Source organism: Lynx canadensis, chromosome D3, assembly GCF_007474595.2.
Source record: "Lynx canadensis isolate LIC74 chromosome D3, mLynCan4.pri.v2, whole genome shotgun sequence".
Classification (NCBI taxonomy): domain Eukaryota; kingdom Metazoa; phylum Chordata; class Mammalia; order Carnivora; family Felidae; genus Lynx; species Lynx canadensis.
In genome coordinates this window covers 67599638-67614310 of record NC_044314.2, presented here as the reverse complement: position 1 = coordinate 67614310, position 14673 = coordinate 67599638, and the positions used below count along the sequence as shown (strand labels likewise).

Genomic DNA, 14673 nt, shown 5'->3' with positions numbered 1-14673 from the left:
ACAAATAAACATTAAAAAAAAAAGATCATAAATCTTAGTGGGGAAGACTCATCTGGTCCTATCTATTATACACTGGAAGGATTCTTTCCGTGCCGGACTCAAGGGATGGTCCCCCAACAGTGACGGGGACCTCACTACCTGTGAGGTACAACACTCCTTCAAATGCTCCAGTGGGCATTCTTGTGTCCAAGTGAAATCTTTCCCCTCCTTAAATGCCTGCTCCTGGGAGCAGTGCAGCATGCACATAGCCCCTCCCTGACGACGGACCCTCCACCAGCCAGAAGCCATTAGGGCCCCCCTAAGCCTTGTACTTAGCTCTTCCTACCTTTCCATAGGAGCCATGGTTTCGAGGTCTGTCACCGTTGTCCCCTCGTCTCATCCATCCCCTCCTTGGGGAACCCCTCTGGATGTCTTCCCGCCAGCCAGGACTCCTCTGGGCAGGAAGCCACACTTCCCCATCAGGCCCGATCACAGACTTCACGAAGAATGAAACCTCCCAATTCGGTACTCCCAATCTGAATTGGGGCTAAATACAGCTGGATTCACTTTTTTTTTTTTAATTTTTTAATGTTGTTTTTTTTTTTTGAGAGAGACAGAATGTGAGCAGGAGAGGGGCAAAGAGGGGGGAGACACAGAATCGGAAGCAGGCTCCAGGCTCCGAGCTGTCAGCACAGAGCCCAACGTGGGGCTCGAACTCATGCACCAGGAAATCATGACCTCAGCCGAAGTTGGACGCTTAACCAACCGCGCCACCCAGGCGCCCCCAGATTCACCTTATTAGCCCCAAATCACAGTGCTGGCATATTGTTAGTAATTAAATTTTCTGATCTTTTTAAAAGCGGTGTCACACCAGATCATCCCCAATCTACATGCATGGACGTTATTATAAACAGACCAAAGAAGTGAACAAAGCCCTGAATGCCTGGCTTTGCAGATTTTATTTCCCCTGTGACATGTTACTGTTGATTTTTGAATCTGGACTTGGCGTATGCAATGGTTTCGCCGATGCACAGAATTTCATCATCTCACAATTTTGTGAGTGTGGATTCCGCACCTCCAACCCCATCTCCAGAGGATGTCCAGAGACCCGGGCGCATCTCCACACACTCACCACGCGTGCGGAGGCTTTCCCACTCCCCACATCTCGCGTGGGAAGTGGTTTTCTCTGGTCTGTCTTGCAGAAACTCTCTAATTAGGTCAGCGAGTCTGATGACGTGAATTAGGCCCATCCAGGCTCCACAAATACAGTAATTCAATTAAGGCCCAACAGGGCTTGACTCTCTGAGAAATAACACAATTTAAGTTCCCCAGTGAAAACCGGGAGCAGAAAACAACTCGATTACCAGGGTCCTGGGGAAGCAGCCAGGACACTTGGAACCTAATCTGGGGGGAAACATGGAGTCCGGCCGCCCTGTGGCATGTGCTAAACACCATGAGAAGATGTGGCTGTGCTCCACGAGGCTTCCCGGTGGAAATGTGAAAAGCCCAGCAAACGACCAGACCCGTTTCACAGCAGAACCATGAGAGGGGGAACCCTGACCAGGAAATTTTAACATGAAGTGAGTGCTTTCTGTATCTTTGTGAATGAGGAATAACCAAAACCATATTTGCAAAACTTCAAGAGTCCCACTCCAGTTGGCTGCAAATTCTTAAACATTAATGGAAGTGTTAACATAATCGTTGTGTTCAAAGGGAGAACATATTTTGACAGTGCTTTCATTTCATAATCCTTCCGCTCTATTTCACCATCTTTGGTGGCTGAGAACTAACACCGATTAATTAAAAACACAGAATTACGCAGTTTCATTTTTGTGTTCGAGAAAAAAAAAAAAGGCACAAATTAACTTCAGCATGCTTACAAATAAATGCATGCTTTTAAAATCAGTTTGCTTTAGGGGCGCCTGGGTGGCGCAGTCGGTTAAGCGTCCGACTTCAGCCAGGTCACGATCTCGCGGTCCGTGAGTTCGAGCCCCGCATCGGGCTCTGGGCTGATGGCTCAGAGCCTGGAGCCTGTTTCCGATTCTGTGTCTCCCTCTCTCTCTGCCCCTCCCCTGTTCATGCTCTGTCTCTCTCTGTCCCAAAAATAAATAAACGTTCAAAAAAAAAGAAATTTGCTTTGGATCTTGGGTCCTTTCTTGTGACCCTCAAAATGCATTACGTGGGTGAGACAATCATGAGTAACTGATTCCTAGCGGAAGAAAAAGTATCCTACCTTCTTCAGTGATTCACATTTTAAAATAACACTTGTGCTCCCAAATCAGGGTCCTCGATGGGGCTATTTCAAAGCAGTCTTTTTTTTTTTTTTTTCCTTAGGTTTGAATGTGTTGGCATGGAACAAAAATATGAACCTGTTAGCTTCTGCCTAAAAGTTTCCAGGCACAAAGCTCTCCCTTCTACGAGGCAGGAAGAGCCAGGGTCACCATCCAGGTTACCATGTGTGATCCAAGAGGATGTGAGGCCCAGCGATGTCTAACCAGTCTGGATTCTGGTCCCAGGACACGCCATGGCAGCAGTTTGAAAAGGACGCGGTTCACTCACCCTCTGAGAAGTTTGAAAAGCATGCAGCCCAGGGAGAACCAGTCAGCACTGCTGTCATACGCCGTCCCCTTCTGCAGCACCTCGGGAGCCATGTACCCATGGGTGCCACTAGGGAGAAGAAAGTGTACACGCAGTTAGGAAGGCATGCCCACCTTAGGAAATGTCAACAGCTCGACAAGGGGTTCAGACGCCATTTGTTAAAGGGCAGCGGCCATAAAGGAGGCGGAGGGGACGATGGGGATCCCGCCCAATGTGAGCCATGCGGCACCCAATGGGAAATCGACCGTTTCCGTCTTCGTCAGTGTAGGAGTGAATATAAACAAATGACAGTATGAGGTAAACGTGAGAGAACGCAAGGTCCGGTCTGGGAGGGGAAATCTGAACCATGTTGGTCTTCCTGCACTACCGCGATGGAGAGCTAGAGGGTCTCCTGCCCGGTCCAGAGCTCCAGTGAGGATGCACAAGGGGCAGAGGTGAAGTGGGGGAGGGGACGATAAGCGGGCACCTACAGGTGGTGCCACGGACCAGAAGGGATGGGGACATCCCTCCTGTGTGGTGCCACCCTCTGTGCTGAGGACCTGGGCGGACACATGGTAAGCGTGGGGGCTACTTAGTCACAGAGACAGCGACAGACCCTGAGGGAGTGGGGAAGAAGAGGGGCACAAGCCGGCAGGTACAAAAGACAGAGAAATCCAGAGCACCCAGGTGGCTCAGTAGGTTATGAATCCGACTTTTTTTTTTTTTAACATTTATTCATTTTTTGAGAGAGAGAGAGAGAGAGAGAGAGAGAGAGACAATGTGAGCAGGGGAGGGACAGAGAAAGGGAGACACAGAATCTGGAGCAGGCTCCAGGCTCCGAGCTGTCAGCACAGAGGCCGATGCGGGGCTCAAATGCACGAACCAGGAGATCATGACCAGAGCCGAAGTTGGATGCTTAACTGACTAAACCACTCAGGCACCCCTAAGTGGTTGACTCTTGATCTCAGCTCAGATCAAAATCTCACAGTTTGTGAGATCAAGCCCTGCGTTGGGCTCTGCACTGACAGCATACAGCCTGTTTGGACTCTCTCTCTTTCTGTCCCACGCCCTGCCCCCCACTCTCTCTCTCTTAAAATAAACTTAAAAAAATTTTTAAAAAGCAAAAAAGATAGAGAAACCCTGTGTCAGGTTTTAAGGGCTACCGACAGGTCAGAGGACCCGGCTAAGCAAATGTGAGGATGCTTTTCAGAAGCTGAAAGATTTGGGAGGACAACCGTTTTATCTGCAATTTGCACTCTTCTGCAACTTCGAATCCCCTCCCATTGGTTGATTCTGGGCTCCTCCTTAAGGATCCGAGTGTGCACTGTTCCATCTAGGAGAGCAAGAGGGGGCTCATGGGGGCTTGCAAAGACGCAGCCCGAAAGGGTGCCTGCAAAAGCCACACCCTCCAACCTGTCCACCCCTCACTGATCTTCTTCCCAGACAAGATGGGTGATAAGACAACACTTCATTGCGCAAGGTTGCTGTGTGGATTACATATACGTGATGGGTTAAGAACAGTCCTGGCACAGAAGAACTCAATCCACGTCAGGGCCTTTAATCTCTACCCTTATTATAATCACTTTTAAGTTATGCTCACTGAGAATCTGCTCAGAAAGTGCTCCTGGATCACTCATGATCATTACTGACCCAGGATCAGCACTGTGCCCAGAGCTCTCTGTCTAACGAGTTCTATTTGGAAGGCTGCTCTCAGACGGTGAACAGGGGCGCTGGTCCTTCACAGGCGGGTCCAGCACCAGCAGTAGCCCCACCATCCGGAATCCAAAGTCTGATGGCATAAGGTCACCTAGCCACGCTGTGAGGGTACTGGAGATTTCTATGAGGGGTCTCCAAACCAGTCTCTGGGAAGGGTTAATTTCAGTGTTGCCCGGACAGACCTTTGTCGTGAATTGTGAGCCTATGATTCTTGGGATCAGAACCCAATTCTGGAAAGGGAAAGTACAGCGAGGGTAAACACAATAGGTTAATGCAGATCAGCTCTCTAAGATGATGACACTGGCCACAATAGGAGCCAAATACCGGTCCACCTGCCCCCATGGCTTTCTGACTCTGCCCGCATGGCAGCTACTGATGCTTCCTGACAACATTGTCGTCCCCTGACGATCTGAACTACTACAAATACTGAAAGAACACGTGAAGGTTTTGAGAACACTGTGACATGAGATGCAACTTTGTGTTCTTACAGCAAAAAGGCTGGAACTCAAATCGGGCACTGGTAATCTGTTCAATTACAGAAGTTTTTGACTTTTCGGGGCCACTGCACAGTTAACTTTCCATTTACAATAATTCTTGATCCCGTCATTAAATGGACTAAACCTAAGCCCAAACTGGGGACCTCAACCACAACACTTCTTGTAGGTGGACCAGCTAGATGGAGTCCAGGGACCACATCTACAGTTTTGAAAAGACTCGAGAAACCAAGTCCAGGGTGAAATTCTGGCCCTAAATTACTCATCGAGCCTCCGGGAGGTCGCCCGAGTATAAGCTCTGGAGACCGAACTGGACTGTAATTCTAGCCCCACAATGTGCCAGGGCTGTGACCTTGATTTCTCTGGACTTCAGGGACTGTACCATAAAGTAGATAATTCTACCTATAACGTCTGGTGCTTCTATGAAGATCGTAGCGTATTCACAGCAGCTGAGCACGCCTGGGACAGCGGATGTTCAACCAATGACACGGCGAGCACTGTGGCTCCTGGCACGCCACCACCCACTCAAAGGCCACCTCCCGCACAGCCGGCTCCAAGGGGTCCCCACAGCACTGCCTGCCCCTAGCACCCGGCCAATGTCACATAAAAACTTGCCGTATTAGTCGGTTGACTTGACCTTCACAACAATCAGACGAAATAAACTTTGTTGTTATGTCCTTTTTAGAGAGGGGAGAAGGGAAGCACGGCTTAGAAGAGGATTCGAACCCAGATCTGCTGACTCAGAAGCCTGTTCCTATCCTAGTCATGCCCCCTCTACTTAAAAAAAAAAAGGATCTGGTTGCGCCTTTATCTTTTTTTTATAGTGGCCTCACTATGATCATGTAAGTGTAGAAACCAACCTTCCCAAGCCTACCCCTTTTTGTAGCTGCTGCTGGAATCTTGAGAACAGCCCGCCCCCTGGGGCCGACAGGTGAATTACAGTAAGAAGCGGGTGCAGCTCTGTAAGGAAATAAATAACGCCATCCCATCGCTGCAAGTTAATTCCTTTGCAAGATTAACTTTTCTGAGCTCTCGGATTCGTATTCAGTGGCGGCCACACTAAATTGAAGAAATTAGCATACCAAATGGCTGCAGCATTAAAAATTCAAACAACCCTCTTAAAAACGTCTGATGAACTTGCCGAGAGAAGCTTATACGGCCACAGGTTCTGGCCTCGTAACTGTAAAGTGCCGGCAAAATGCGAACGCTGTTATCACAGCACCCGGCTTCTGAGGGAAGGGGGAAACGTGTTTACAGAATCGGTGCTATCCTCCGTTCACATCTGATCGGGGCCTCACAAGGCGCTTCTGATTTACCGCAGGCCCTCCTCCAACACTGCCATGCAGGGCCACCTCTAGACCCACAAAAAGAAGGGTCTGGGCTTTAGTTTCTGTACGGATGCGTGACAGGAGACCCCGGGGAGTTTCATCAGGCCCATTCACCACAGAGATGAATGTTAGCTCAAGGTGGACAATGAAAATGTAATTTTCCAAGATTTCAGTGCTGAGAGTGATCCATTTACAAAGAGAAAGGATAAAAGCAACACGCATCTGCTCTTCCACAGACCGCACACATGTCTACACTTTCCACTCAGATAAACTGATAGCCGAAGAAACAGAAATGACGTGTCATTCTGCTTCTGCGGAGCCCTGGTGTGGTAGCTTTACGCCCCTGTGTTCGAGCTTCCGGGGGAGGGGGGGGGGCATGCGGAGGGGTCGGGTGCTGGCTGGGGGCTGCGGGGCACGGGGTTCCCTCCACATGGTCTGCTGGAGGACTGATGTAATAAATGCTCCAGTCTACCATGACCTGCGAGCAGATGATTTGTGTTTTTAATTAAAAAAAAAAAGAAAAAAGATTCCTAATTTCCTAATTTCCCTTCGGGGGGAAAAAAAAGAGCCATTTTGCAAATGAAGGAGAAAAGTAGCTGGAGAGAGACACTCGACCTCTGGGCCTCCCTTGGAGCGTTCCACACAGATGCCTCTGCACCTCCCCAGGCACACAGACTTCCCTTATCCGTAGGACAGACAACTTACAGGCATTTGCTACTGCCTCTACTTTACGGAGAAGACTGCGGTCAAGCAGGTAAACTGACTGACGAGGGTCACCCTGCCATCGTGGGCTCAGGTGTGCTGCAGAGATACCCCGGCCCCTGACATCGCTCTCTGGGTCCATCCACGCTCCCCGCTTATCTCGTCTCCCATCGCCAGGGATTTGGGACCTGCCCCCCTCCCAGCATTATCACATATTAAGAATCACCTCTAGCAAGAAAAAGCAGGGGGAGCAAGTGACCAGATCAGGGCCTGAGCGAATCAACACGTCGTGGAGAGAAACAGGAGTGAAGAGAGTTGATGTGGTACTCACACACTCGCATGTGGCTTCTTTTTGGAAAAGTCACAGGCAAGACCGAGATCGGATATCCTGACGTGTCCGTGTTCATCCAAGAGGATATTTGCAGGCTAAAGAGAAAGACAAAGATGATCTTCAAGAGTCCCCAGACTGTCACCGGGCTTTGAGAATTTCTGAAACTATACGCACTTGGTAACTTACCGTTTCATCTAAACACAAGTTCTATACTATCACATCCAAATGGGGTATAACACGGAAAGTAACCCTTTTCACGTTTAAGTCCAGCAGGAAAATGGCAATGACAGACACAAAGGAGCCTACTCATGAGATAAGGAGACACAGGGCAGGGAGCTTTGGGCGGGGGGGTGGGGGGGGGCGGTGGTTATGACCACAGTTCATCAGATAGAAAGTAGTTCCTTTCCCCCGTGGGGACTGTGGCCCAGCCAGAGCAGCGCGCCTCTCCACAAAGGGAGTGAGCTCACCAGCTTCTTGGCTTCTGTGACCCACAAAGGGCTCTGGGAATGAGGCCACGAGGCACGGAACAGAAAGGAACCTCACGAGAATGTACAAACGCTGACCTAAGAAACCAGAACACTCCACAGTGCCACACCGATCTCGAACGGCACGCCTTTGAGTGCGTAATCAGAACACAGGACCCTACCGAATGACCCACTGTGGTTCTCAGCACAACTCCGATGACATATATCCACTGACATTGGATTTAGCCGGCATGAGCAAGGAAAACAAAGCTCCTCTCCCTAATACACGCTGAATTACAGTCATCTTAATATTTTTCTGCTGGAGATCAACTATTGTTTTGCTTGAAATAAAAAGAATGGCATGCTATTATAAAACTAAAGCATGAATAATCATGAGTGACTAGAATTCAGTTTGAATAGAAATTAAATAATACCACTGCCTACTAAATAGCTTCGAAAACAAAAACAAGATACAGCATAGAGATGATTAGAGACCGGTTATAGATTTAAATTAAAATGTATTACCATAGGGCTTCAACGGCCTTCAGCATGTATTGTATTCTCCTGCAAAACTCACGGAGCAGGGGAACAAACTGTCAGGTGCCAACCACTACCTAATTATTTCTAATTCAATGAAAATATATTTTTGTCTCCTTCATGCTCAGACGAAAACTAAGGGAGTAATTCTGTAACCTTGCAGAAAGCCTTAACTTGTACAAAGCATTTTGTGAAGAAAAAAAAAAGCCAAGAGGCTCAAAAAGAAAATACCATCTTTTAGATTCTTAGAAGGTAACTTTAAAAAGCTAAGGCGGCCGATCAAAACATAGCTACTTAGAGAAAAGGAGCATAAGCTGTACATTTCAGTCGGCCCTGGGTCTGTTCCAGAAGGAATCTGAAAGAGGAGGCAAACACGTCCTCCCGGACTGCTTTCTCTGTTTGGGAGACTGTCTCTCCTCTCGTTTTTCTTCGCGTCATCATGTGCCCATTTATGTATCTGCCTGATCATTTCTATCATTTGTCAAGGTCTCTTTTGTCTCTATCCCGGTCTTCTCACCACAAGTGTTCCTATGGACATACTGAGCAAAACCCCAGCTCCCTCATAAACGCAGAACCCAGGACGGAGCATCGTGGTTCAGAAGGGGGAGACTCGGAATGCACTCACTGCCTTTTCTTCCCAGTCCAGGGAGAGTGAGAGTGGAGAAGCCCAGGCACCAACAGTCTAGGGCTCTGCAGTTCAAGGATCTACAAATCTGTTGGTGATTTTGAACACAGTCTTAAAACAATGTGAAACTCTCAGAGTGGCCTGCGGGGGGAAAGTTCTGCAGGCTGATTGGCCCTGCCTCGGAGGAGTTGTGGCTCGGCCGTTCTACGCCTCAGTTTACTGGTGTATGAACCCCAGAAGATGCATGTTCTTTGCTTGTTCAGTTTTGAACATCACGAGTTCTAACACAGAGCCATGGCCGAATCGGCTGCTTAGTGAATATTAAGTGCGTTACAATTAATTGTAAAATCAGCAACACCGAGTAACTCCTGGCTTGCTTTTCATTCATTAACCAATGAAAAACTTTTGAGTTAGTATGTGTGTTGCACCAGGCAGGGTAGGACACACGGGGTGGACAGTGACAACTAGGAAGGAAGGGAGTTCCTGGAACAGGGTTTAGGGTCTGGACAGATGGATACCACACAGAGGTGACTTCCCCGGGGCTCAGATGAGGAAAACGGCAGGTCCTATGAAAGAGAAGCGACCGTCTGGACACCCGTGACCGCCATACCTACCGCACAGGTCCCGAAACCAGACTGCCTTACCTTCAAATCTCTGTAAACAACAAACCGATTGTGCATGTGTTCCAGCCCCAGGATGATTTCGGTGGCATAAAACCGCATCTCCTTCTCAGAAAATACCCCATGCTGGGAAAGGTGATAGTGCAAATCGCCCCCTGGAATCAGAGAAGGACAGGTCAAGGCAAAGCATGTTAATTTGCAAGAAACCAAAAACGTCATCCTAAATCGTTAGGACCCAGTACAAAAAGGCAAACTTGGCTCCTGCTTCGTATATATCTGTCTTTGACTTGCCTAGTCTGACAAAACACTTTCCAGAGTACAGAGGAAGCTTATACATTGTTAACACTTAAATGCAGGGGTGGGTGGCCACGGCAATAGACAACGAAGCCATCATTCGCAGACTGGGAATCCAGCTCCCACATGTACCCTCGAAGCTAACCTGCTTGGATCACTAACTTCCTGTCTAATGAACAGGTCATGACATGGTTGGCCCAGTAGCCGGCTTGGCAACTGGCTCTGGGGACAATAAATGAATGAGCAAACAAACAAAACGATCATACCGAGAGAAAGATGATAAAGTGGATGCAACCATAAAATTATAACTGGTGAAATCCAGGTAGGTGGGGATTTGGGTGTTTCCCGTACAATTTCTTCAGTTTTGCCCTGTGTTTGTAGTTTTCCATAATAAAACGTTTGGAAAAAAATCAATTACCGTATGGGCTCAAGTTACACAGTGAGAGAATGCCACCAACAGGATAAGGGAATGTTCTCATAAGCTGTCAAGGAATAGCTTCTACTGATCTAGAAAAGTTCACGTGTGCCCACTGTATGGCCCCTGCTTTTGTAAGCACCTTCCCTTCCACACACACGTGTTCCTGTAGAACCACTGGCAGGTCAAGATGTAAGATGTGCAGGATCCCAGAGGCCCCGTGCCCTTCCCTGTCAATGCCTCAGCCCCTGGCCCCTCGGTTAGGCCAAGGGGACTTCAATCTGACCTTCCACCATCCGTTCATCTTAACCGTTCTGAGAGTGCTAACCGTGGAATCACGCAGGATATGTGCTATGGTGTCTGGCTTCTTGGCCCACTATTAACGTCTGTGAAATTCCTCCACGCTGTTGAATAGGTCTGGCTTTGGGTCAAACCCTCCAAATGTAACCGAACTTCAAATGAACTTCCAAAAAAGGAAGCTGTGCATTTGTTGTCCCGGATGCCTTTTACGTCAGCTCTTGTTACGGAAAACGCTTTGAGTACATGCCGTGTCACTCTCTAGCATTAGAAAGCTACTTTTTTAGCTAGAACTTTGTCGGCACTCATAGCTTACAAGACCAATGGACGGCTGGTCCGTCCAGCCAGAAGCCGGGCTGGCCCACAGCCAGTCCTTCAAAGTCGGCTTCCTAATATATCTTTGGCCTACGTTCTTATGAGGCATTTCATTCCTAAAAGTTGAGGGTTAGGAAACAAGCTAATTAAAGATCTAGGCCAGCTGCGTTCCAGAAGATGAAGTTTACGTCGTTTGTGAAAATCTCTTCTGGAAAGTGCAAACTTCCTGGTGAGAAACTGGGAGGGCGCAGAGGGGAATTTAAAACGAATTTCAATGGAAACTTGAAGAGCAGAAGGTTTCCTTAAATTTCGGGGGGAAACCCAATTATCCCAGAGACCCAAACTGCCGGCGTGTGCAGATCACGGTGTGCTGAGGTCTCACATCACGGCCAAGTCTCTCCCTGCACTCAGACTTCCTGCGTGTTGCTCACCGTTCATCAGATCCAAGATGAAGCATAGTTTATCTGGAGTATGGAAGGCATAGGTCATACAGACAATGAAAGGGCAGTCCTAGGGAGGAAAAAAAAAGCCACAGTTTGTCAGAAAAACAAAAGCTGTCCCAGGTAGCACATCTTCTACCAGAGAGCATCCACAGGTCTCGTCCATGCCGCTGCCCTGTGCGTTGAGCAGAGACCCCTCCTTAGGAACCTTAACTGTCCCACCAAAACGGATCTGGTTACGTGACAAAATGCATACGGACAGAGTGGAGATGAATTCAAAGGTCTTGTCTCTCGCCAACTCAACCATGACCCTTCTATCTGCAGCTTCTTCAAAGGACCCAGACTCTACAGAAAGATATCACTGCCCTGCCAGGCTCTCTGTTGCTCTACATTTTGGTTCTGGCTAGTCAAATATCCGTTTCTCTCTCTGATTCTGAGGTTGGAAGAACCATACCCCAGTGGGAGGAAATATCTATACTACCGTCTTGAGACGCTGAGCATAAAAAGGGAACGCAGCTAGCTTTCAAAGTAGAAAAATACATCAGAGTCAGGGACTGAATAATTCAATTGTAAAGATGTCAGTTTTCCCCCAAAGTAATCTAGAAATTCTATGCAAGTTAAAAAAAAAAAATTTAATGTTTTATTTATTCTCGAGAGAGAGAGAGAGAGAGAGTGCAAGCGGGAGTGGGGGAGGGATGAAGAGAGAGGCGGGAACAGAAGATCTGAAGCGGGCTCTGCGCTGACAGCAGCAAGCCCGATGTGGGCCTCGAATTCACAAAGTTTGATCATGACCTGAGCCAATATCGGATGCTCAACCAACTGAGCCACCCAGTCGCCCGGCTACAATTTTAATTAAAGTGAAAATCGAGCTGATTCCAAAATGTATATGGAGATGTGCACAGCCAGGAAAAATTCACTCTAGAAGAAAAAGTCAGAAAAGTCATAGTGCTAGATATTAAGACTTATTGTGTGTGTGTGTGTGTGTGTGTGTGTATATATATATATATATATATGAATTATTTTATATATATTATACATATATATTTTTATATTTATATTTATGTTTTATATATTATATATAAATATATACTTATATGTTTTATATAAATATTTATATATATTTATATATTTACATATATTTATTTATGTATATTATATATAAATATACATAATATATACAAATATATATGTTTTTAATGTTTAATTTTGAGAGAGAAAGAGAGAGAGAGAGAGAGATAGAGTGTGAGCAAGGGTGGGGCAGAGAGCGAGGGGGACACAGAATCCGAAGCAGGTTCCAGGCTCTGAGCTGTCAGCGCAGAGCTGGATGCGGGGCTCGAACCCATGAACTGTGAGATCGTGGCCTCAGCCAGAGTCTGAAACTTAACTGACTGAGCCACTCACGTGCCCCAAAAGTTATTATAAAGCAACAGTAAATCAGACAGTGTGGTAGTAGCCCAAGAACAGACAGACCAACAGAACAGAAGAGAGAATCCTGACATAGACTCACACACAAATGGTCAACTGATTTGTGATAAAGTGACACAACAGGGTGGGGGGAAAGGGTGGCCCTTCCATGATATGCTGGAACAAATGGATATTTGTACAACAGAATATGAACGCCCACCCCTACCTCACACCACATACTGAAGTCAACTTCAGGAAGACAAAGATCTGAAGGGAAAACAATAAATCTTCTAGAGGAAAGCAAAAGAGAGTATCTTTGTGACCCTAGGGTAAGTAAAGATTTCTCAGGACACCCAAAAGCACTAATGGTGGAAGTACTGCTAAACTGGACAAAAATAAAATCAAGAACTTCTGGCCTTCAGAAAACACTATCAAGAGAGTAAAAAGGCAAGTCACAGAATAGGAAAAGATATCTGCAATCCATACACGCAGAAAGGACTCATACTTAGAATATATAAAGAGCTCTCATAAATCAATAAAGGAAAAGGCAAACGACCCAACAGAGCAGTGGCAAAAAAAAGGCAATAGTAGGAGTAATAATAACAATATAAATGAATAAACCAGCCAACAAATCAATAAAGGCACTAAACATAGGAGGGTCATCGAACGGCTCTCAAGCCGATGAACAGGTGCTGGGCATCAGTGGTCACCAAGGAGATGTGTCCTCACAATGTGTTATCGCTAAACCCCAAGAGAATGGGCAAAATCAAAAAGACCACCAAGGCCAAGTGGCTGGAAAGACAGGGTGTAAACGGAACCCCTACATACGGCACCCAGGAGCGCACGGTGCCAACAACCGCTCTGGCAGCTGGTCGGGGCCATCTGCCGAAACCGGGCCCCCTCTGCAAGCCCCAGGCGTCAGCATTTCCACCGCCAACTGCACACCTCACAGCAGCCCGTACCCAACGTGCACTAAGAGAACTGCAAGAGAATGCTCCTCGCAGCACTGTTCAAAGGAGCCCCAAGCGGAAAGTAACCCGGATGTCTACCGGTATTAGAACGGATGCGTGAACCGCGGTCACTTTACGCGGGGGAATGCTACACAGCAAGGGTCAGCAAGTTTGTGTACAAGGGGCTAGACACGAATTATTTTCGGTTTTGCAGGCTCCAGGCCACCTCTGTCACGTATCCTTTGTTTATTTTCCGTACAATGCCTCAGGAATGGAAAACCCATTGCCAGTCCATGGGCTCTACAGAAAAAAAGGCCACAAGCCAGATCTGGTCCGTCGGCCATACGCAACTTGCAGACCTCTGCTACGTAGCCGCAGAATGTACCATGGCCACGTGCGATGATGCAGGTGAATCTCACAAGCCACGCTGAGAGAAGCCAGACGCGAGAGGGCACATGTATACCAAGTTCAAACACAGGCAAAGCCAAATTAAATGACAGTGTTAGATATCTGGGTAGTAGTTAACCTGGGCGCGGGGTAGGTGACTGGAAGAGGCACAAGACTTCGGGAATATAAGTAACTTTATTTTATTTATTTATTTATTTATTTATTTATTTATTTATTTATTATTTTTAATGTTTATTTTTGAGAGAGAGCATAAGCAGGGGAGGGGCAGAGAGAGAGAGAGAGAGAGAGAGAGAGAGATTAGGGACAGAGGATCTGAAGGCAGGCTCTGTACCGACAGCAGTGAGCCCGACGCAGGGCTCAAACTCACAAACGGCAAGATCACGACCGGAGCCGAAGGTGGATGCTCATCCGACTGAGCCACCCAGGTGCCCCAAGGAATACGACTAACTTTCTATCCCTTGATCTGAGTGCTGGATACATGCTTGTGTTCCCTTGTGAAAACTCCTCAGTGCTAAGCCAGATCTATAACTGGGTCCATTTAGATTCTTTATGTACAGTGTATACTCGCCACTCAACTGATTAAAATAGAAACTGGCCAAAAAAACACCCCACATCTATATCCACTTTCTTAACAGAAACAAAAAAATCATTAAATTCCACAGAAAATAGTCAGGTTTCAACAGAATAATCTATACACTGAATCTGCATCGTCCAAACCTCTGTATTAAGGGCATACTGATACATCTGACTCCTTTCTATACCAGAGGTTCATGAACT

At 47.1% G+C, this 14673-nt stretch overlaps 1 protein-coding gene across 1 annotated transcript in view; it reads right to left on the bottom strand.

Moving 5' to 3' along the window:
• Positions 1-14673, bottom strand: part of GRK3 (G protein-coupled receptor kinase 3) — a 127962-nt gene that overhangs the window by 21944 nt on the left and 91345 nt on the right. The window contains exons 10-13 of the mRNA XM_030335772.1: positions 11126-11204; positions 9398-9528; positions 7128-7222; positions 2539-2646 (exon numbers count right to left, since the gene is read on the bottom strand). Of these exons, the coding sequence (XP_030191632.1) occupies positions 2539-2646; positions 7128-7222; positions 9398-9528; positions 11126-11204 (413 nt within the window). The remainder of the gene's footprint in view (positions 1-2538; positions 2647-7127; positions 7223-9397; positions 9529-11125; positions 11205-14673) is intronic.